The 23,838-nt window shown below is 56.8% G+C and overlaps 1 protein-coding gene across 1 annotated transcript in view; it reads left to right on the forward strand.

The window, feature by feature from the left end:
- Positions 1 to 23,838, forward strand: part of RBM19 (RNA binding motif protein 19) — a 91,048-nt gene that overhangs the window by 24,555 nt on the left and 42,655 nt on the right. The window contains exons 20-21 of the mRNA XM_081113466.1: positions 935 to 990; positions 2,975 to 3,091. Coding sequence (XP_080969592.1) covers positions 935 to 990; positions 2,975 to 3,091 — 173 coding nt within the window. The remainder of the gene's footprint in view (positions 1 to 934; positions 991 to 2,974; positions 3,092 to 23,838) is intronic.

A 23,838-nucleotide genomic window follows, 5' to 3' on the forward strand; every position in this document is an offset into this window, starting at 1 on the left:
GTCAGTTCTACTAGAACCTGACCTTCCCCTTGCCTCAAGGCAGCTGCAGGGAGGGCTGAGTTGGGTTTGGGTAGGATGATGGGGACGTGATGGCCTGGGGGCCTCCCTCCGCCTTTCGTTTGAAAGGCTCTCCAGCAGGGCTCGCACACACAGGTGCCCCCGGGGGCCAAGCGGTCAGCGAAGGGGCAGGCGTGACCCAGAACAAACCCCGCACTCCCGCCCGCTCCTGGGCCTCAGAGGAAGGTGGGCCCGGCGACCGGGGTCCGTGGTGTTTTGTTCGTGCTGTTTTCTGAGCGGCACTGGGATCAGCTCTGCGCGCTCCGCGGCCCTCCTCCCCGCCCATGTGAACCCGGATCTGCGGGGCTCTGCTGGGCACAGCGTCATCTGTCCTCGTGGTGCATGCACATGTGCAGATTGTGCAGAGAGTCGTTCGCACGGAGCCGTGCGTGCTGTGTCTTATGGGCGATTTAAGGGATTTTTGAGGGTGATTTTCCTAATATGCCGGTGTTGCCTCGAGGGACCGACCTCAGAGCCTTGCTTAGATGCAGCTCCGCTGGGCTTAGACCTTTTTTGGAAGAGCATACGAACCAGACTGAACGCCGCCAGCCGGGCCGAAGGGGCTCGCTGGGCTGAAAACACTTGCAGCCGTGGAAAATCCTGTGCCCTCGCCTGGCAGAATGGCCCAGGTCCCTCGTAGCTCGAGAGGACATTGGAGCGCCAGGTCTCCGACCACCAGCTGCCGGCTCAGCGCGGGCGTTTCCAGGAAAAGCCCTGCTCTGTCCTGGGCTCCAGCTGGTCCCTCCTCCCGGGACCGGTCATTCCTCCCTGAAGCTTCCCGTCCCCTCGCTCAGCTGAAGCCAGGCCTGGGGCAGGGCAGGGGGCGGGCGGGTGTTTCTAAGAGGAAGAGGGACAAGTGTGTCGTCTTACCTCGTAGGGTCACGTCGTGGACGACCACAAGCTGGAAGTGAGGATCTCGGAACGAGCCACTAAGTGAGTCCCCGGGGCCTTCCCTTCCCTTCCCTGCCACCCGGGTCCATCCTTTCGGTGCCCCGAGGGGCGTCTCACGGCCCTTACAGCCTCTCCCCGACCCTTCCTAATTAAGGTGGTGGCACGCTTGCCAGCTCTGTCACCGTTTCCCTGACGGACGGGGGCCGGCCAGTCCTTGGGTAAATGTTTAATACACGCAGCGGAAGGCAGGGGCGCAGGCAGGAGAAACAAGCACATCCCACGACCTTGGCCGGGCCGTAAACCAGGGAAGGCGTGCCATGACTACCACGTGGGCCGAACCAGAAGTGTGAAACCTAGACGCATCCCTTCATGGGGCTTTTTATTATGGAGCCAGGCAACAGTGCCCACACGGCCTCCGTTAACTGGCGATTCAGTAGGTGTTAGAGGTGGTGACCAGCGGCAGACCCATGCCCAGGGCCCAGCTTCCTGAAGCAGTGAGCTTTTTTGAGCTTCAGTTTTGCCCCGACATATCCACTGTCTGTAGGTCTAAATGGGCCAGTATACGTGAGGGGCTTCCCATGGCACCCAGCCCAGAACGCGTGCGCAGTGTACGCCATCGTCACCATTGCCATTGCCACCCACCGGCCTCAGGCGATGAAGCGACCACATCTAACGGCCCTAGGGCCGGTCTCAGATACTTACTTGGTACTTTTCAGCCACTCGGTCCTCGTGTGGTCCTGGAGCAAACTGCTCTCAGTGAGCTCACCTGCTGTCTCCTCCCTTTTCGTCTGCTGATGCTGCCTGACACTCCAGCCCAGGCCGCCGGGCGCTCCCATCCCGGTCTGTGCCACGCAGAGCACCCTTAGCGAGAAGAAGGCTCGGCATAGGAGTCCTCGGAGACCCGACGGGTTCCCGAGCTGCGGTGTGAGCGTGGGATCCAGGCTCCTGAGCCCCACAGCTGTGGGTTCCAGTCCAGGGCCGTGTGACCTTGGGGTGACTGCGCCTGGAATTGAAACGCAATGGCCGGAGGTTGTGCGGAGCATCTAACACGTGCGGGGCACACGAGAACTCGGCCAGGGGTGGAGATCTGGCGACCTTTCTTCAGTCCCTGTTCCTAGGGAGTTGGGCTGTTGGCCAGCACAGCCCTAGACACAGACAGTGAATAGAAACGTGGTTGAATGTCCTTGCTGTGAGACAGCGATTGGCCCCAGGAAGAGAAGTGAAGCTGGGGTTCCTGTTTCAGCGGAGATGGTAGGGAGGGCCTCTGTGGAGGTGGTGTGGGGCGGACTTACAGGAAGTGGCCATAGCAACAGTCATCAGAGGGATGTTTATCACACGTGGGTGCTGCACAGGGTTTGACATGACCTCTCTCGTTAAGTCCTCAGGCATTTTGAGGTTGGCACCATTACTAGACCCTCTATGGTTAAGGAAACTGAGGCCTTAGGGGCCAAGTGACTTGCCCCAGCCACACAGATCCCAAGCGGCCGAGTTGGCATTTGCGCCCGGATGTTAACTCGCAGCGAACCTTGACCCTTCCGTGGCGCGGGAGGTCCCCGGGAGCAGGGGCAGGAAAGGCAGGGCTGTGTTGGCGGAGTTTCTCCCTCCCCCCTGGTCCAGCTCCCTGAGCAGAAGCTGGATGTGCTCTTGGTGAGTGATGAAAGCTCGCCATCAGGACCTTTGGACCAGCTGGGGTCTTCCTGCGTCTGGAATGAGACAGGGAGACTGGCTTTGGGGAGAGATAGGCCTCTCCTCACCGGAGCTCCTGTCTTCAGTCCCAGCGGCCTCTGAGTCTCTTGGATGAAGGGCAGGAGACCCCCAAGGGTAGGATGTGTCGACCCGAGAAGATGATTATGGTCTGTTCCCCAGGGAGGCTGCCACCTGCCCTGTGCCCGCAGCCTCGTGCACACTCACTCCCTAACTCCCTCGTCTGAACGCAAGACCAGCCTTGGTTTGCGGGGAGGGTGGTCGAGTCAGTGTAAGGCAGCAGCTACCTACCCCCAAGTGACCAGCCCCTCCCCCACTCCAGGCCAGCCCTGACATCCGCTCGGAAGAAGCAAGTTCCCAGAAAGCAGACCACCTCCAAGATCCTGGTGCGGAACATCCCCTTCCAGGCCCACAGCCGGGAGATCCGCGAGCTCTTCAGGTGAGCAGCGCCGGCTCGGTCCCGGTTCGGTCCGGGGGACGGCATGTGAACCTGCCGGAGCTTTGGGGAGGCGGCTTTGGGGCCACGGTGGCACCCCTGGGGGCCAGCGCCGTGGTCTCTGAAGGTCGTCTGTGGCTGCCTGTGATTTATCTCCCTGAGTCCCAGCTCTGCTCTCCAGAGCATGGGGCGGAAAGGAGTCGAAAGGGCGGTCTTCTCCCCCATCAGCTCTTCCCTTGGTCTTGCTGACGTTTCTACCGCTCAGGGCCCTCCTTTGGTTTAAGCCAGTGGTTCCTCACCTTGGCAGCCCCTTCGAATCACCTGGCGACTTACAAGCTTGCCTCTGTCAGGCCCAACCCCCAGGGTTGGATTCCCTTGGAAAGTCCAGCCAGGGTGGGGACCCCTGGGCTGCATGGCTGTGTGTGGAGAGCACCTTTTAAAATGAAGGTGCATCCCCTACATAGTAATGCCACCAGCAGAGACCTCTCAGGCCCGGCAGGCGAGGGGACCTGCAGGAGCAGGCCGAGCGGGGACTGGTGTGGTGATGTGCAGACATGCAGGTTTGATCAGCCAGTTCCTCCCACGTTTGGAAAGAGAAACTGGCAATCCGAATTTTTAGGGGAATATGTTGGCAAGTCATTCGCTTTCTAAAATCAAGCACCGTGCAGGACAGCGTCTGTGGACGGGATACAGCGCAGGGGCCACTGGGCTGCAGCCCTGTGCTCGTACCTCACACTGTCAGCTTTCTCAGGTTGGTTAGCTGCCCTCCAGCACCAAGTCCCGGATGCTATGAGAGGGAATAAGGGGGGATGTTTAAGCCCAGGCCTGCCCAGGTGTGTGCTGGGCGGCCCAGAGAGAGGCCTTCTGGCCCTCAGAATGGAAGGGCAGGTGACATTAGCCCCAGCCAGGCTGCTTGTCCAGGCTTGAATGGGACCTAAGAGAGTTCTGGAAACCTACATGGGTGAATAATGAAGGATTCTGCATACCAGGCCTCGACCGTGCAGCCTGTGTGTATCTAGTTCCAGCATGAAGAGCTGGGTGTATTAGAATTGCCAGTTAGCATTTTACAAGGTCAGCGGTGGATGCAAAGTTAAGTTCTGTGTTCCAGAGACTAAAGCGAAGTTTCCTGGTGTGAAATCTACCCCTTTGCTCTCACTCAGTGGTTTAAAGAAAGGGAAGCTGGTTAGAGGATCTGCTTTAAAAATCTCCGTCCTCCCCGCCATGCTAAGTCGCATGCTGGCGCACGATTCCCGCAGGCCTGGGTTCCTGCAGGCGTGGGTTCCTGCAGGCGTGGTTGGCCGGGGTCGAAGCAAAGACACCGGCCCCACTGGGTTCTGAGTAGCAGGGCCTTCGCTGTGGGCCAGGTCCCCTGTGTGGGGGCAGCCTGGTGAGATGGGGTCTCACTCTGGGGGATGTTTTCCTGCAGCCTGGATAGCAGTGGAGAGGAGTGTGCGCGAGGGCGTCGCTACAGTGCGTACGTACGGGTCCTAGCCTATGGTGTCCTCTGGTTTCACGTGCCTCCACTCTTTAAAAAGAATCCAATTGAAGACCTGCCAGCTCCAAACGGAATTGCTTCAAACGGCGCGTGTGGATCAGGAAATGACAGTTTCACTTGGTTCGCAGTCTATTTAGGATGACACTATCCAGGGAACAAAAGACCACACGGCAAGGGAACAGCACTTTGTTTGGTATTGTGTTTTATAATTTATTTTGAGAAGACAGGGAATTAGTGTCCACTGAGCGGAATTACATGCGGTGCCTTCCCCCTGCCATTGTTCTGTTGGGATTTGCATCAACCCCTGGAGACGGGAAGGCCTCTGCCAGGGCTCACCTTGCTTTGTTGTGCCTGTGAGTTTGAGGCTGTTCTGAGGGGCGGCCAGCAGGGGTCGCTGTGAGACTTCTCGGGGAGACCAGCTTGTCCAGAAACCAGAGACCGATTTCAGACAAAGCTAGTGGCCAGCAGGGTTTGGGGGAACCAGTCTGATCCATTTTGCCAGGCACGTTCTGTGGACTTGCCCTACCAGGTGTCATCAAGATCCCAGCTCCGTCCTACGGAGCTCTCACTGCTGTGGCGCCTGGCTGCGCTCCTTCCCAGGCAGTGTCTTCCCCTCTAGCTGCACAGCAGCCTGCAGAAAAGGGGGGCGGATGCTGTTGCCACTTCTGCACCCCGAAGGGAACTGGAGACCGGGACACGAAGCATCCTGCTGAGACCACTCAGCTGAGCCCGGAGTTGAATGTCAGTGTCTAACTCAGAGCCTGGGCTCGGCCCCCTCCTATCTCCCAGGTCTAGAGAGGGCACCGTCGTCTCCCAGAGCACCGACTTATAGCTGCTAAAAGTGAGGCCTTCAGCTCCCCTCCCCCTGGCTCACTCCCAACCCCAGCCAGGGTAGCTGGCCTGGCCTGTTCTCCCGCAGCCCGCATTACTGTCTGCCAGCCCGTCCCACCGCTGCCCTGGGAGTGCTGTCCACATGGTGGTTTAGTGTCCACCTCACCCCTGCCCCAGACTACAATCTCAGACACACTGTCTGCCTCCCTGCTGTGTCCACAGCTCCCTGATACAGAGCCGGTGCTCAGTAAATGTTTGCTGAGCGCACACAGCCACTGTGCAGAGCCTTGATCCATGGAAGCCTGATAAAGACGGAGCTCGTGAGGCACAGAGAGGCTAAGGAGTTGCGCAGGGTCACACAGCTCTGCAGCAGCATGGCCGGGTGACTCTCAGTCTAGAGGCCCTCCCCCAAATGTCCCCAAGGGCCAGCGATGTCAGTGGGAGCTGCTGGCTGGTCAGGTGGCTGCAGGCTGCGGAGGGAGAGCTTTTCATCTGAGCCTCTTTTTTTGTTGTTAGTTTCTTTCTTGGAGGTGTGAACCACCTGCTAGGGGTGTGAATGGGCGAGCTCACAACAGGTGTCTGGAGGCCTTAATTACACGCTTGCATCTCCTGTGCCCGGTGCACCTGTTGTGTCGGCTTTGTGGACAGCGCTGTCCGTCCCTGATCTCTTCTCCTCATTTCCTCTCGCAGTGACCATGACCATGACTGTCCCTGATCGCTTCTCCTCATTTCCTCTCGCAGTGACCATGACCATGACCGTGGAGGGAGGGCTGAGGACAACTTGCCTGCTGAGTCCTCCCTCGCCCAGGTGTGGGGTCATTGCCTGATTAACTCCTGGTTTGTCAGCAATACTTTTCCAAAGCCGTGAGCCGCCAGCACTGTCATCTGCCCTGAGCAGAGGGGGTTACTTCCTGTTTACCAGGCTTCTTAGGGAAGAGGCTCTGCAAAAGAAAGAAAAGAAAAGAAAACAGCCTTGAGCAGCTCCTCAGGGCCTTGCAGAAGGGGTGTGTGGGGGGAGAGGAAACCCTCAGTTGCGTTCTCTGAGGGGTGGGGTGGGGAGGGCGAGGCTTCCCCAGGTGCCCCTCCCCCACCCCTGCTGAGAGACCCAGGGTAGAGGGCATCCCATCCCATCACTCATTTTCGTGTTGTAGGTGGTGTGTCACACCAGTGGCCGCATTGAGTATTAGTGTCGGAGACCAAATGACCCTCAAGCCTATAAATGATTGGCTCTCTGGCCCTTGATGGGGACAGGGCGCTGATACCCAAACAAAGTTAAACATGGCCTCTTGGAGATGGGCACACCCTAGGTAAGGGTTTTGGTTTTGTTTCTAGTTTTAGTTACACAACTAAGGTATTTTTTCTCCCCCTTTTATAAAACGTACAAACATTACAGGCCAGGCTGTAGCCTGTCGGCCCCCGCTAAGGACAAGAGGTGAGGTCCCAGCGCCATCTCTGGTTCCCTCCTCCAGCCACTCCCCACTCTGACCCGTTTCCTCATCGGGGGGCCCCTGCCCCTCCCACTGCTGAGGTTTGTCTTGTTTTAAGACTGTTTTTCAGAGCAGGTTAGGTTTACATTGAGAGGAAGGTGCAGAGAGTTCTCACATGTCCCTTGTCCCCACCCACAGAGCCCCTCCCTCATTATCCACATCCCCCACCGGAGTGGGACATGGGTTACATCAGTGAACCTACACTGACACACAGTAATCACCCAGCGTCCAGGTTACAGATGGTTCCCCCTTGGGGTGTGCATCCTGTGGGTTCGGATAGATAATGACACCATCATTATGGTGTCAGAGTAGTTTCACTGCCCTAAAGTATATGCACTTTGCTGGGAGCATTTGGGCAGTTTGCAGTTCTTTAGCTAGTTCACGAATAAATGTTCCTGTGAACATTCCCGTGTGTGTCTTGGTGACTGTGTGCCTGGTTTCTGTAGGGTATCCATGGAGGATGGGCATTGCTGGTCATGGGGTGTGCACAGCTCAGGTCACTAGATACTGCCAGACTCGTTCCCAGGGCACTTGTATCAGCTGGCACTGCCACCATCAGTTTGGGTGTTCTGGTTGCCCCTCGTCCTTGCCAACACTTGGTATTGTCTCTCTTTCTCTTTTTAGCCATTTTGGTGTATAAACAATGACATCATCATATTGATATATTTATGAGTGTTTGGACACACTGTGTTGTGGAATGCCTGTTTCAAGTCTTTTGCCCATTTGTTAAAAATGGGGTCATTTGGTTTTTTCCTTGCCAATTTTTCTTACTAACTTTCTAGTCACTTTTTGTATTATTTCTTTAAATATTCTGAGTCCTAGTTCTTTGGTGGCTATATGATTGGAGTCCCTCTCCCTCCCATTTTGTCATTAGCTTAATGGTGTCATCTTAATGGTATCTTTTGGAGAATAGAGGCTCTTAATATTGTCAGTTTGTCATTTTTTCCTTCATGGTGAGGATTTCTGTGTCCTGTTTAAGAAACCTTTGCCTCCTCCAGGCTCATGAAGGAAGTCTGCCGAGTTTTCCTCTGCAAGCTTTGACCTTTCACCTTCAGGCATGCAGTCTGTTTGGAATTGATTTTTGTGTATGGCGTGAGGTAGCGATCGAGGGACATTTTCCCCCACATGGATATTCAGTGGGTCCAGCATCATTTATCGCGGAGACCATTCTTTCCTCTGCTCTGCAGTATTGATTTTGTCATAAATCAGGTGACTGTGTGTGAGGGTCCGCTCTGGACGCTGTGATCCGTTCCCCGGGTCTATCTGTCTACCCTGTGCCAATACCTGCGGTCCTAATTACCGTGGCTTTGTTATCGCATGGTGTCTAGTGTCTTTGTTCCTCAAGATCACCTGGGCCCGGTCAGCTCTTTGCATGTCAGGCCTCTGGGCTTTTGTAAAACCACAGCAACTGCAGGTTCTGAGCAGAGGGCAGGCGCGGGGGGCGGGGGGGGTCTCACTTATATTGTCAGAGGTCTTGTGGGGAGCAGAGGGGTCAGCATGGGTTTGAGGAGGCCCCCCGGGAGGTTTTGTGGTCACCTGGGCCAGAGCTGACCGGCTGGACCCAGTGTCGGGTGGAAAGGGGGAGCTGCCGGGTCGATTTGGGGATGCATTTGCAGAGAGCCTGATGGCTTCAGTGAGGACTGGGATGCAGAGAGGACAGCGGCTGGGAGACGGCACATTCGGGTGGAATAGCCTGAGCGAGGCCTCAGCCCCACTCCGCACGCCACCCCTTCCTCGCTGTGATGTGTCACTCACAACCACTGGCCGCAGTGGTGGTGCCCGGTCGCGGCTCTCCGCTGGCCTGTCCATGGGTGCGTGTGTTCGTGGGTTCTGGGAGCACTCCTGTGGGTGTATCGCTGACCTGGGATCGAGGCTGTGTTGATGGTGCCTCCGAGCAGTTGCGCAGCCCTTACTCTCTCTAAGATCAATAAAATAAAATATTTTTAAATGTTTTTTTTAAAAAGTTACTGCCGCTGACCCCCGGGCCAGGACGCAGCAGCGCTTGCTCAGAGAAGGTGTCAGGTTAGCCGGGTTCTCCCTGCTCGTGCCGTCCTCGTCCTCATCGTCAGCAGTTGGCTGTCAGCTTGGAAAGGAGCCTGTGTGATTTTCCAAGTGAGAGAACACGGGCGGGGGGGAGGGGGGGGGCGGTCAGGAGACCTTAATCCTCGCCCAGCTCTGCCCTGTGTGACCTTGGACGTGGCGTGACTTCTCAGAGCTTCTGTTTGTTGAGTGAATCGGTGACGGGTTGGGCGAGGCCAGGCAGGGTGGGTAGCTGCCACCTTGCAAGCCAGCACCCAGCCTTGCTGGCCACGGCGGGCTAGAATTGGGCTGGAGGATGGCGAGGCCGCCCGGGCTCCTGGGAGATGGCATGGCAACTGGTGAGTGATGTCCGCCACGGACCGCCCACAGTAGGTACACCGCCGCCGCAGGCGTTGGCCTAAGAACATGGTGTTCATGGCAGGTGGCGAGGGCTTTTCCGATTCTGTCCGACTGGCAGCGCATCCCAAACCGGGGCCCACGGGAAGCCATGGAGTTTTCCTCTAAAAAACCACAGGCACCTCTGAGGGCTGGAGAGCGTGGGGTTGCGGATTTCTCCCTTCCTTTGCGATTCCAGAGGCTTGGTCTTCCATTGCAGCTGACGTTTTCTTTCTCTCCACAACCAGCCAGTCCAGACCCGGTGACAGAGGCCCAGGGAGCACCCTGGGGAGGGAGGCCTTGCGGGTCCTTGGGGGGCAGGCAGGGTGGCACGGGGCGCCCTGATTCCCTGCAGTCGCACGCCGTCACCGCAGCCTGCGCTCACCTTGCCTTCACACCTCCTCTCTCTCCATTCACTTCCTTGCCAGCTACAAGGTCTCTGCGCTTTGTCTGGGCTTGTGGGGAGGGCGCCGTCGGCTTATTGTTGCGGCTGATGATTGTGCTCCTGTCTCCGCGTCCCGGGTGCTGAGCGGCAGCCGGAGCCCCGGCCGTCTCGGGAGGCTTCCGTTTCCTCCTGTCTCGGAGCTTCCCCTGGTAAACGGAGGTCTCCACACACTGCTTTCTAGTTAAGAAAGAGCTCGTCGGTTTAGCAAATATTTACTAAGCATCTCTAGTGAGGCAGGGATGTGGCAGGTGCTGGGTTACAGAAGCAAACGGGAACTCCGGGAAAGGACTGCCTTGGCCTAGGGGGCCGTGCACCCCAGTTCCACCCCACTGAAGCCCGTCCATAGAGGGCAGATCTTCTACATCGTCGGCCTGGTGACAGTCCCGGACTCAGAGCCCATCCCTACAGAAGGGCCAGGTTTGCTGTAAGGACAAGGTCAGTGATACTGGCAAGGACTTGGCCTTCGGCCCGGCCCAGGGGTAGCTGTCATCTAGTGTGGCTCACACCGACAGCTCCTGCAATGCGCAGGGCGGCCCTGAGAGCCCAGGGACGGGCTCCTACGCCCAGCCCTGCTGCCAGTCAGCTGTGTGCTCTCAGGAACGTTACCTGACCTTTCTGGTCCTCCCGAGGACCCTGGGCGCGGGAACTCAAGCGCATGATCGTCTGTGAAACATTTCATAAAGTCTGGGGCCGTGCCCTGTGTTTCTCAAACCCGAGTAATGTCTAAGGAGTCCTCTTAAAGAAAAGGAAACGTCTCGTGGCCCTTCCCCCACGGCAGTCGTGTAAATATTGTTATTAATATGCGACTTAAGTGTGTACAAATGTAAAACTCCGAACAAACTGACAACTTATGCTCATGGTTCTCTTAGGACTATAAAACCAGAACACATTTTCCAATTAAACACAAACAAAATTTAAAATCAATGAAATTCAAATTAAGAATGTTAGTTTAGTGTGATGGATGGCATTGTTTTGCAGGAACGAGATCCAGAATGTGGGTTTTGGTATTAGGAAGATGTAGCTGCGGGTCCAGATCTCTAGTCTGTCTCGATACTCTTCAGTCAGTAACACCATGCAGAGTGCCTTCTGGTGGCTCTTAGCACCGTCTCTGCCCCTCTCTGTCCATTGTATGCTCTTTAACTCCAAAGCCAACCCTTCTAAAACTTGAATTGCACCCCAGCCGGTTTTTGAGCAAAATACTGAGCGTGGTTAGAGAGTCGGCCCATGGACTGAAGGGTCCCGGTCCAATTCCGGTCAAGAGTACCCCTCGGTTGCAGGCTCGATCCCTGGCCCTGGTTGGGACACATGCCGGAGGCAACCGATTGATCACATCAGTCTCTCACATCAATGTTTCTCTCTCTGTGTCTCTCCCTTCCACTCGCTCTAATTTCTCTCTCTTGTGTCTCTCCCTTCCACACTCTCTTGTTGAAAATCAATGGGATGTTATCCTCAAGTGAGGATTAACAAAAAACAACAGCCTCCAGTTGCATTAAATGAAGATAGGACAGTGCCACTTTGGTGAGGTGTTGTTTTGACCAGCGTTTTATGTCATTTCAAAACTCTTTCATATACAAAACTCTTTGGAATCTTTCTCTGTTATTAGCAAGTCAGACCTTTAGTCCTTTAAAAGTCTTTCTTGCGATGAGAAAAGCAACCCATTGCAGAGAGTTTGGGAAATTGAACAAAAGCCAAAGCCACCCGCCCACATTCCCACCAGATGACAGCGATCGCTTTGAGGGGCTTTCCCGCATCCCTCCTCTTCGCACGCCTTGTAGGCGGGCAGGTCCTAATATCGCCATCTCACGGGTGAGGAGCTGGCGGCCGGAGAGGCTAAGGGCCTCGCCGGAGGTCTCGTAGCTGCTTAAAGGCCGCACCGGCCCGAGCCTGAGTTCCAGTCTCTGCCTCCTTTCCTGGGCCCCGTAGGTGAGGTTTGACGTAAGCCCGGATTGTCACCCCACCTTTTCATGGGGTGCCGAGAGCCTCTTGTCCTTCGAGTGTGGCATGTAAAAGCCCAGCTCAGAGTAAGTGACGGGGCTGGCGCTTCCTGGGAGGGAGTTTATATTTAAAGTGGCCTCCGCTGGCACCGACGGGGTTATTCAGGTCGCACATTGTCACACATGAGCCGGAAAAGCTCCGTGTTTGCCCGACGCGTGGACGGAGGAATAGAGGCGTCTGTGAGGGAAGGCGTGGGCAGAGAGAGAGAGGCTGTGGAGGAGGTTCTAATCCACGCGCCTGGATTAGACAATTAGACTCAGCCTACCTTGAGTTTAAATAAAGATCCTTAATGGCTTGTTCGCAAAGGCGCTTTTTTTTTTTTTTTTAACCTCAGCCTGAGCCTTCGCCTCCGCTTCTCTTAATATAGCCAAGCTTAACCCAGAACAGCAAAAGAACAAAAAATAATAAAAAATTCAGCGGGTTTTCTAAGGGCCCCTGAACCTCTTGGGTGAATGTGGAATTTTCCCAGACATTCTGAACCTCGAGTAAGTGAATGTTAACAGCCCTGCCCACCTGGACAGCCCAGACCCTGCCTGGCCCGGCGAGAGAGACCCAGCCAGGCCCACCCCAGGCAAGTGCCGAGGCGCTCAGATCCGCTGCCTCTCCCCGCCAGAGCCCCTCCGTCCTGGGAGCCGGGAAGTGCTGGCCACACGGTTCGCCCTCCCTGGGGCTGGTTTGTGCTTTTCTGAACACGCCGTGTGTGCTGGCCTCCCGTCCCCAGGGAGAAGCAGCCCACGTTCTAGGGAAAGAGTCGGCTTGATGAATAAAAACAGAAAAACAGCCCAGCGGCCTGCTGTGGACTGCGGGAGGGGGGCCAGGCCCACGTGGTGTGGCCTGGGAGGGAGCTGCCTGATTGATGGACAGAAAACTCCCCACGGGTTATTCCCACTCAGGTTCCGTCCGCACATCCAGTGCAGCTCCGCGTGTGCTGCATCCTCCCGGGGAAGATTCCGGACCCGCTCCGCGGCCCTGGGAGCCGAGGGGATCAGGACAGCCTTCCACATCTAGCTGGTTTGGTTGGGTTTTTTGTGGTTTTTTGTTTTTTTTTAACTGATCTCTCCACGGTGGCCTGAGCTTATCTCCAGCATCCCCACGCATTGCCCACCACGCTCGGGAGCCAGGGGTGGGGAGAATGTGGCCGGTCCCACTCACGAAGAGTCCCTCATTTGTATCTCATTTTCGAGTTATTATCGAGCCGCTGGTTGTGAGAGTATTTTGACAGCAGCTGTCAGCAAGGTGCAAGCGGCTGCCATCACCTCCGATTGGCTGAAGACACCTATGGCAGCTGAGGAATACCCAAGCCTACCCAGCCCTGCCCGAAACGGGAGCAGGAGGCCTGGGCGGGGAGCCCAGGGAGGAAGAGCAAAGGCAGGGTGACCCTGGCCACTGCAGGCCTAAAGCCGGCTGGGCTCACCGCAGCCTCCGCGTCGTTAGCATTTTTCTGACTCCTGCTGGAGAACTGGCCATAAAAGACTCTGATAGTGTCTCGTGTTTTATTTATTTTAATTGAGGTTTGGGGCAGCGAGGGGAGGGGGGATGAGAGAGGATCCATCCAAACAACCATTTAGTCTTGTCAGAGTTCATTTACTGAATTAGCGAGGTTACTGCTCCCGGCCCCCAGCTGCCAGCCCGGAAAGGGCAGCCGATGGAGAGCGGAGCCCAGGCACTTGGCTCGGGGCAGGCTGCTCCCTCCGCTCAGCTGGAGAGCAGGGAGCGCACGTGTTCCCTCTGCCTCGAAGAGCCTTCTCTCCACAGTATACATCGTTCCGTGTGTGTCCTCCCGGGCGTGGGCACGAAGGCCTGGGATAAATAATGCTTAGTATTCACTGCCTTTTACCCAGCAGTTTAAAATTCATTCCCTTCTTTTCTTTGCTTCTTTTTTAAGTATAAAAAAAATGTTAGCGGCACCAGAAAGCAGATGTTTCGTGGTCAGGAAGCGTGCTTCTACCTTAAATTGAGGGTCTGTGAGGGTAGTCTCAGACATGGGACTGCAGGAGAATGTCAGCTTTGCGTGTCGGACAGGGACAGGGGAGACCACGTGTCATTCCTGTTTGCTACCCCCACACCCACACGGACTTCCACTTCTCTCACTCTGGGTGTCAGCTGCTGCCATCAGACGAGACGCGGGCTGACGGGGTGTTACAGGTGCGCGCTCACTGCATCCCCACGGATCTCCCTTGCCTGCTGGGACCGGAGAGCTGAAAACAGATCGGTTCTCTTCGTGTTCAGCTTGTGCCCATCAGGGGACATTGGGTCGTGTCTGAGGTCATGTAGGGTTGTCACAATGTGGGGGAAGCTACTGGTACCTGGTGGGTGGGAGCTGGGCTGCTGCCAAGCACCCTCCAGGGCACAGGACAGTCGAGGATGAGGAAGCCCACCCCAGGTGTCGGCAGTGCCCAGGTGAGACACCCTGGGCTAGACTGCAGGGCAGGGCCTGTGCAGAGGAGCCAGGGCTGCGAGGGTCCCCCAGGAGGAGTGCTGCAGGCATGGTGGCTGTGCCTGGCCACCCAGCGCTCCCATCGCTGTGACAACCAGAAACAGCCCCACAGCTTCCCAGAGGCCCTCTGGGGGGCAGTGCCCCCGGCGAACCACTGCCGTTCGTTTGCTTTTCGTGGTGACCATGTGCTCAGTGCCAGGCTGAGTTCTCACCCGCTCTTTCCATGTTTAGCCTCCATGCAGTCGCAGGAGGCCGCTGTTCTCACGTGCGTGAGAGGCAGGAAGGGCAGTGAGGTTAGAGAGGCGGCATCCCCTGCCTGCAGCCCAGAAGCAGGCAAGACGGGGTTAAAACCCCTCCTGTCGGGCCACAGTCTTAGCCCCTCTGTTCATCTTTGGTCCTCACAGAGCCTCAGTTTCCTCATCTGCTAAGTGGGAGCAAATGGTACCCGTCCTCCCACCTTGTCTGGTTTTTTTGTGGATCTTTTTTATTTCTTTTTTAATCCTCACCCAGGATATACTTCCATTGATTTTTTTTTAAATCTTTATTGTTCAGATTATTACAGTTGTTCCTTTTCCCCCCCATAGCTCCCTCCACCCAGTTCCCACCCCACCCCCTGCCCTTACCCCCCCCCATGTCCTCGTCCATAGGTGCACGATTTTTGTCCAGTCTCTTCCCACACCCCCCACATCCCCCTTCTCCCCGAGAATTGTCAGTCCACTCCCTTTCTATGCCCCTGATTCTTTTCTATTCACCAGTTCATTCTCTTGGTCAGATTTTTTATTCACTTGATTTTCAGATTCACTTGTTGATACATATGTATTTGTTGTTACTTTGTTGTTCATAATTTTTATCTTTACCTTTTTCTTTTTCTTCCTCTTCTTAAAGAATACCCTTTAGCCATTGATTTTAGAGAGAAGAAGGGAGAGAGAGAGAAACGTCCATTGGTTGCCTCTTGTATGCGCCCCAACCGGGGATCGAACCTGCAACCTAGGGTGCTGTCCAGGTGCACAGTCAGTGACGTGTGGTCCATGGACACGCACCCAGGAGAGGAAGGTGTGTGCACCTTCCTGTCCTTGCTTCCACCCAGCAGAGCTATGGAGCCTCCTAACGAGACACCCACGAGTCGGTGGTCCAGGGAAGCGAGGGTGTTCGCAGAACGAAGGGTCACCGGAGGTCACGGGGCGGACCAGCGCTCCCTTTCTTGTCCACACCCACCGTCCAGACTGCAGAGGAGGCTACTCGCCACCCTGTCCTGCCCTCAGCTTCATCCTCCGCCCTGAAGGAGGGAGGGGGCCAGTCACAGGCTTGGACAAGCGGTCGCTTTAAAGGGAGACGCTCCAGGCTCTGGTTATGGAAGGAATGTAGCTGGTGGCCGGAGGAGGACGCTTGGAGTAGACATCCCTCCGGTTTCTCTGATTCGCTTGTTCCCCCTCTCCCCCCCCAAGGCAGATCGGGAAGGCATTCCCACCTGGGTCCCGTACAGTGTCCTCTCCCTTCCCTCTCTGCAGCTGCGGGCTGCCCTGGCTACAGAACGAGAGTATTTTGGGAGGTGGGGACATCGAGCCCCACGACAGATCGTTAAAGTATTCCAAGGGAGCCAGAGCTCTGAGGCTGAGTCACGCGGCAGCGATGTCATGGCAACTGTACCGTCTCCCGTCCTGTCACTTCTTCTGCAGCCCGAGCCGCCAGGAAACTTGGTCGAGAAAAGTCGTTATGGGGCCAGGTGGGGAATCCAGGACAAGAGGGTCCCAGGGCTCCCTCCCTGCCCCTGCCCCTGCCCCGCTAGAGCAGTGCCCGGGGGGCGAGGGGGTGCAAGCGCCTTGCCTGTGTAAGGAAGCAGATTGGGACGGGGCATTTGTATGTGATATGGGTGCTTGTGTTGACAGGCCCGGACTCTAGGGTGTCCACAGACGAAGTCAACTTCAGTGACGGCCTGTTTTCCAGGAGTGGGGGCGGCAGAGAGGGCCCCTTCTTTCTGCAGACCTCGTTTCCCCTTTGTTCGTTTCTTTCCTGGGTTATCGAGTGCGTGGTAGGGCCATGGGAGTCTGGTCCTGGCAGAGCTGGAAGACACACGTGGGGAGTGGACAGTAAAGGGGTGACGTCAGAGACGACACGCACCGTGCGGACTTGGGGGTGCTGGGGTCGGCGGTGCCTGGGAGTGTAGGTCAGGGAAGGCTTCCCTGAAGAGGTGGCTGTGACCTGAGACCCCGATGATGAGAAAGCTCTAGCCTTCACCCAGCCCTGAGTCAGCACAGCTAACCCAGAGTCCAACGGGGGGGGGGGGGGAGGGGGGGCTGGCAGGGTGGAGGGCGTGTGAGCACTCGAGAGCCTGGCCACCGCAGCCCGCGCCAACCTCCAGCATGGGGGGGGGGGGGGAGGGGGCGCGAGGCCTGACCCCTCGTGCTGCTCCCCACAGGCAGCCCCTGCAGCAGTGTCTTGTGTTTCCGTCCAGAAATTGTTTTCTGTGCACACGTTAACACACCCCTCCCCGTGCCACCCGTTCTTCTTCTTTTTAACTCTTTGGCACTTGGCTTTTGTTTTCTTCCACGTGGTGAGGCTCTGGTTTAGGGAGCAGTTTCCTAACGTGGCCCCCCACATAGGCGGCCTCGGACGGCCTTCCTCCTGCCTCAGGTCTGTGCTGTGCTGTGTTGGTTGAGTGAGGGTGTGTGCCAGGCAGGGAGAGGGACAGGGCGCCCTGTTGCCTCCCGTACTGAGCACTGAGCACTGAGCACTGTGTCTTGTCAGGGTGAGGGGGGTTTCCCTTATCCCTTCCTGCAGGGAGAAGCTGGGCGGGGCAGCGGGGCCTGCCAGGCTCAGCCTCTGTGACGGCAGCTCCCAGGAATCAGTCCCTCGTGAGGGCCCGCAGGTAATGGCACGTCAGGGGGGCGAGGTGAAGAGGCGTAATGACTCTCCAGCCTCCCTCATTACCGCAGACTTGGGTTTCCTCTGGCCTCTAATGAATGCCCCGATCTAATAAGTCCCTGATTGAGGAAAACAAACAGCTCAGGGAGCCGGAGGCAAGGACACCTGGTGTCGGGGTGACGGAGCAGCGTGGTGCAGGGACGAGGCCCGCGCCGGGGGACAGTGAGGGTGGTGCCTCCGTGTGGAGTGGGTTGGGCCAGGGCGTGGGATTGGTGAGATCTGGGGTCGTCGGACTCCTGTAAAGAGCCTGTGCTGGTTAACTTGTGTGCCAGCTTGACAGGCCACCAAGTGCCGACACCTGGGAAGGCATGGTTTCTGGAAGCTGAGGCCCAGCGTGGACGAGCCAGCTCACCCTACACTTGTGCGTACAGCCTCTACATCATCAGTGCCCCCGACTTCCATCTCCCAGTCTGAACACGGGGTGCTAACTCGTCCTTGCTGTGGAGGAGCAGCCCCCACCAGGGTGGGCACACCCCTCGGATCCCGGTGGGCGTTCTGTCCCCCTGGGAGCATGGATCCCTGCAGGGAACCCAGGTCAGGCTTTATTTACTCCCACCTGCCCCGCGAGGGTGGGAAACCTCTTGATTATTTTCCTCCAACGTGAACTCCCACGCTGCCCCTCGGCACACGTCACCCGGGCCTGCTGCCTCCTAACGAGCTGCGGCCACACTTCCTGTCTTCCACGTGGAACGGAGCGGGAGGCACAGCAAGATGCTCACTAACAGCCCCTCTCCTGTGCGAGTGAGCGAGCCCGTGCGTGTGAGCGAGCAGAGATAAAGCACCGCTAGGGCTTTGTGCGTCGCCAGAGACAGATAATTTACCTTCCCTCCTTGCGAACTTTGCAAACGATGCTCTTTAACTGGCTTGTGAGATCAACAGTGCTTGTTGCAAGGCCTGCCTCCCCTCTGTAGATTTCTCCCCTTCTCTCCACCTCTGCTGGGCGCCTTGGGTTTCTTATCGTGGCCAGAGCCCTCCCCACCCACGCACACCCAGATCCCCCTGGTGGGACCCCTGGCTCTCACACGCACACAGCTCCCCGGGAACCCGCCCTCCACAGCCTATTTCTCTCTGCCCCTCCTCCAACCCCCCCTGGGTCTCTGCTTCCGATGGACCATCCGATTCTAAACTTCCTCTTCTCCTTCTGCAACCGAATCACATGTTGTGTTGGTTTATTTGGCCCCAAACAAATGGCCCCCCTCACAGATCCATTTCCACCTCCCACTGCATCTTAAACCTCGCCAGCCATCCTGAGCTCGAGCTGTTTTATTGTTGTTTTCCTTCCCAGACTTTTAAAAATAATACTTGTCCCGGCCGGGTGAGTGTGCCTCCCACCCTCCGCGCTGGCGGGCTCAGCACCATGAATCACCTCCCATCGAAGGCCCGTGCTGTGTTTGCATCTTGCATCCTGCAGCGTGTCTCAGCTGTCGTCCCCCGATGACAATCGTCCTGGCTTTCGGTGATGCTCAAGTGTTGAAACCGCTCAGTTGCCTGAGGCACACCCCAGCCTGAACCCTACGGCACCAGAAAAGGGGTCACCTCTCACTGTGACTTGTTGGTCTGGGGGCCCCCAGGGAGCCAGAGTGACCATATTCTGCCTCTTCCCCACCATAAAGTCAGATGGGTGCAAGGACCTGAGGAGCGAGTTCAAGGGCAGGCGCGGCGACTCTGCCCAGAGCGGGCGGAGCACAGCCAAGTAGGAAGTCTGCCAACTCCACAGTCCTGGGTGAGCGCCCTGTGGCTGAGACAGGCCTCCCCTTGGTGTCACGTGTACCCTGAGATGCTGCCACCTCGGGATTGCTCTAGACCAGGGGTGGGGACCATCTGGCCCACAGGCCATAGAAGGCTGGTGAAGTCATTTGGTCTGGCCCTGCCAAGGCAACTGTAGGCAGGACTCGAAATTCAATAAATCTAGGAGCTTTTCTCATAGCAACATAAATTTATAGTAAGTGAGTTATATTAAGCGAATGATGTTATAAATATCCAAGTGGTCCTTGGCAGGAAAAAGGTTCCCCACCCCTGCTCTAGACCGTGAACATAGAGCATCTGGTGCAGGGTCAGGCACGGGGAGGTGCTCGGCAAACGTGGGCCCCTCCCCACCGTTTCTTGTTTCTGGTTTTGAGAACCTGGGTGCTGAGAGGGCCCAGAACAGAACAGTGAGGAAGAGGCAAGCATCCGCTCCTAACTCACGCACTCAGCAGTCGGCTTGTGCTGAGTGGCCTGTGGGCGCTGTCCAGGGTGCTGGCCGTCAGTGTCCAGCTGGGGGACGGACAGGCGCAAACAGAGGACAGAACACACAGTGGAGTGTGAAGTCTGCCGACCCGGAGGTGGAGGGAGGCAGGGAGCAGCAAGCACACGCCTCTGCAGGTGGCGGGCTGGGTGCGAGAGCCTTCGAGGCGCGTCCTCCTCCCGGCGTTCCTTGCCCGTCTCGCCGCTGAGCGGGGCAGCTGCTAGGTTTATGGTCCCTTACTTTGGTCTCGTGCTGAGTAGGTCTCTGGGCTGCTGGCAAGACGTATGGTTCTTGGCTCTGTGGGACCTGGCACTCGCCGCTAGGTGCAAACACACCGTAACTCAGCCTGTCGCCCGCACGATGCCTGTCACGTCTCCCGTCTCTGAGGAATGAGGGCTTCCCCGGCAGCGCCCGCTGCCTGGCCTCCAAGCACCAGTCCCCTGAAGGCGCTGCCGTGCATGGGCGCCTTTCTGAAGTGCTCGGGGCCTTCCCCGCCTGTGCAAAGGGGGCTGCACCCAGGCTGCCCTGGGGCACCGTCCACCAACGTTGCGTCTTCTGGCCTCAAACCTCCCAGGATGTGTTCCTCTGGACCAGAGTGGAGGTGTTGGTGATCGAGGGCTGCGCTTGGCACTCGGGGGGCCAGGGGGCAGGTCAGCATTGATGGAGAATTTCTAATTCCCCATGACCGGAACGTTCACCTACTCCCACGTGCCCCTTAAAGTCCCTACAAAGCCCTGCAGGCTCTGCAGAAGGTCTTTCCCTGTTCGTAAGACCATGCTTCTCCGCCCGTCTTGCTCCACTCAGCTGCCCCCGTGTTCCCCAGTCAGGAGGGTCCAGATCATGGGGAGACTGGCGGGGAGTTTGGGCAGGCGTGACTCATTCGAGAGCAGAGGAGGCTGATAGCCTGGATTTGTGATGTGTCTTCCTCGTTCAGGGTCTGAGAATTGAAATGAGTCCAAAAGAAATGAAGGCGACAGGGCCCCTTGTGTGGAGGGAGATGGGGCCAGGGAGTGGACAGTGAAGGGAGGTCGTAGGTGCTGGGGAGTGAGTGGCCATCCTTGTCAGGAGGCCTGGCTCTGACCTGGCGGCAGGTGGCAGAGGGGGTATGGGCCAGTGGCCGTGGGTGTCCCCCACCTTAGCACCCAGACCCACCCTGAGGCAGGGTGTCTAGCTGCCTGCTCCGTTTTGCACGGAAGCTCACCCCACCTTCTCCTGCCTCATACAGACTCTGGGTACAGCTGTTTTAACCCATGGTCAGGTGTCTGGATTTCGTAGTTCATGGTGGCCCAGGAGTTCACCTCTTAGTAATCCTCCTCCGAGCGAAGCAAAAAGCATCGAGTAGACACAGTCCCACCACAGCTGCTGACCCCCAGCCCCCACCCCCGGAGTCACTGGAGATGTCGGGCATGACGGAGATAATGGCGATAAGCAAGATTCCTGGCGGATTAATTCTTTAACCAGATTTACGCGAACAAGAAAGAGGCCGGCTTTTTTTTTTCTTTTTAATTTTTTCCTTCCTCCTCTCAACATTTCCTGTACTGCGGATAACAACACCAAAGGGTGTTAAATTGGTTCTGAATGTCCACCTCTGGCTGGCCACATTCTTGCAACGATTTCATTAGCCTGAATTATCCACTTTATTTTCTTGTAATGGGATTAGCTGTACTTGAGGCAGCTGAAGACCAGAGGGGGAGAACGTGAAGGAGAGCGGTGCTGTGTTTCATTAACTCACCCGGCAGAGGCGGGGACTGGCCGGCGTGTCCGCCCCGGGCAGAGGAAGGGGACACGGCTGCTCCAGTGGGCTTGCTCAGCCCGGGAAGGACTTGGTGCCTGGGTCTGGCTGACAAGCCTCCTCGGGGACAGTTGCTCTCAGTTATCTTATAAAAGGAGCAGGACATGTGGATGAGATGGAGAATGGCGTCTGTTCTCAGGGCTCCAGGAATCACAAAGCCACACCTGGCCCTCTTAGGTCGGCTCTTTGCTGGAACCCCTGGGGTCCCCCGGGAGGGGCCTGCCTGGCCCAGCTGCTCCTTCTCCGCTTCCATCCGAAACATCCCAAGGGCTTGGGGGGCGTCCCTTGTTTGGCGCCCGTACAGATCCTTTTAGTGGACATGGACATTGCCAACAACTTCCGCTTCTTCATCCCTGAGAGAGGCCGGAACCGTGGAGTCAGCAGCCATGTGTGGGGGGGAGGGGGCCCACTTTACAGGTGACAAAACTGAGCCTCAGAAAGGTGACATGGGTGCAGGGATGGGTCTGAACCCACGTCTGACTCCAAACTTAGGTTCTTCCAGTGAAGCTGTGACCTGGCCCCTCTCTGTCAAAACCAGGCGTCTTCTGTAGCAGGTCCCCCCGCACAGTCCCCGGAGAATTAGGTTTCGCTGAGTGTTAGGGCAGAGGCCTCCCACCTCACTGTGTGTGCTCAGACCGTCCGCGATGACCACCTCATTCCTTTTTATTTCCCAGGCTGTATTTCCCAGCTGCGTTTCATGGAATACCAGGGTCCTGAGAGATGCTAATAGGTTTTCTTGTTTCGGGGGAGGGTGACTTTGAGAAACAATCTTCTCTCACTCTTCCATGCACCTAATATATATGGATATTAGTTGTTGTTAATCCTCACCTGAGGATATTTTTTCATTGCTTTTCAGAGAGTGTGGAAGGGGAGGGGAGGGGAAGGGAGGGGAGGGGAGGGGAGGGAAGGAGAGAGATATGAGAAGCACATCGGACTGGCTGCCTCCCGAAGTGCCCACAACCCAGGTGCCCTTGACCTGGAATTGAACCCACGACCCTTAGTGTTTGGGGCCCACACTCTAATATCTTTAAGGTACTGACAAGGTCTGCAGTAGAGGAACCTTAACTAGATGTTTCCCAAACTTATTTAATCCCACAAGCCCTTTTATACAAAATACCTATTAACACCACTCAGGGTAAGTTTGAGAAGTACTGTTAAGTTACCTCTGAATTTAAAAACTATTTTGATGACATTTTCTGCCTAAGGACTCTACTCAGGTTCAGCAGACAGCGTCCAATGTTAAGTTGCTTCTTCAATCCTTAAGCCGTGCCAGATGGACCCCTCACGCAGAGCAGGGTTTAAGAACACGGCTTCAACATTTCATTCGGCCTGAGGGAGTCCTAGCTCTGCCATGTACTAGCCTCTCAAGTTTTGGCAAATGCCTAAAAGCAGCCTGAGCCTCGCTTTCTCCATTTGGAAAATGGATGCATAATCCCTGCCTCACAGGGTTGCATAAGGTTATGCATGGGATGTGCTTGCTGCAGGGCCTGGCCTGTGGTGTGCCTTCAAATCGTGGGCCTCCAGAAAGGACCCGGTACCGGCATTTGGGGGAACAGGAGGAAAATGTTAGAGATCCCATTTCTATTTGTTTTCTCTCATTCATTAAATTTTGTCTGATGTTTAAATATCTAACGATGAACATAAAAGAGCAGCACATACAGCCATTGTTCATAAGTTACAAGTGTGCATATACTGGGGATAAACACTCCAAACTGCTTTACTGAAGGTGTGCACCGGCCCTGGGGCGGGGGGACTGAAAACCACCAGCTTACGATCAGCGGGAAAGAGGCGGTGCCCGTGGAGGCCAGAACGTGTCGGGTCCACTGTCCTTCCCAGCACAGAGCCCAGGGCCTCACACAGGACGTGCTTGGTCCACAGGCCTGGATGGCGAGGCATTGACATTCCTACCGAGCCTCCATCTGGGTCTGGGTCCTGGGTCCTGGGGGTCGGGGGTGTGTGGGGGGGCGGGAGGGGGTGCGTTCAGTGCATGTGTGGGGGGTGGGGGGCGGGAGGGGGTGCGTTCAGTGCATGTGTGGGGGGTGGGGGGCGGGAGGGGGTGCGTTCAGTGCATGTGTGGGGGGTGGGGGGCGGGAGGGGGTGCGTTCAGTGCATGTGTGGGGGGTGGGGGGCGGGAGGGGGTGCGTTCAGTGCATGTGTGGGGGGTGGGGGGCGGGAGGGGGTGCGTTCAGTGCATGTGTAGCCACAAATGTGTCCACGCCTTGGGTAGATGCTGGGGGGCAGCCCACAGTGGCAGGAGCCTCTCTGTCCTCCAGCTGCTTAGAATCCCACACGTGAACACAGGCAACCGAGGGGGCGACAGGCTGCAGCGGGCCAGGAGGAGACAGAGAGACCCTCTCGGGAATAAGGGCCTAAGGAGATTCCATGGTTTTCTAAATAGACAAGCCCTCTGACCCCTTAGGGCCAACTCAGAACGGAAGTGGAGTGAGAAGGTGCTGTGCAGGCTGTGTGTGTTGTTCTTGGTGACACTGGCTGGCCCCTGCGCCCTCCGTTAGAGCAGACTTGCTCACCTGGAGGGCTTATTCCAACCTGGATTGTCCCCCCCCCCTCCACCCCACACCCCAGTTTTGGAGTCAGAGAGACCGGTGGACTGAGTCTTTGCATTTCTGATGAGCTCCCGGATGTCCCTGATGCTGCTGGCCGGGGGTCCCACAGAGCTGGGCTCTCCTGGCTCCCTTCCATCATC

This window comes from Myotis nattereri (assembly GCF_964212035.1).
Source record: "Myotis nattereri genome assembly, chromosome: 19".
Lineage (NCBI taxonomy): Eukaryota > Metazoa > Chordata > Mammalia > Chiroptera > Vespertilionidae > Myotis > Myotis nattereri.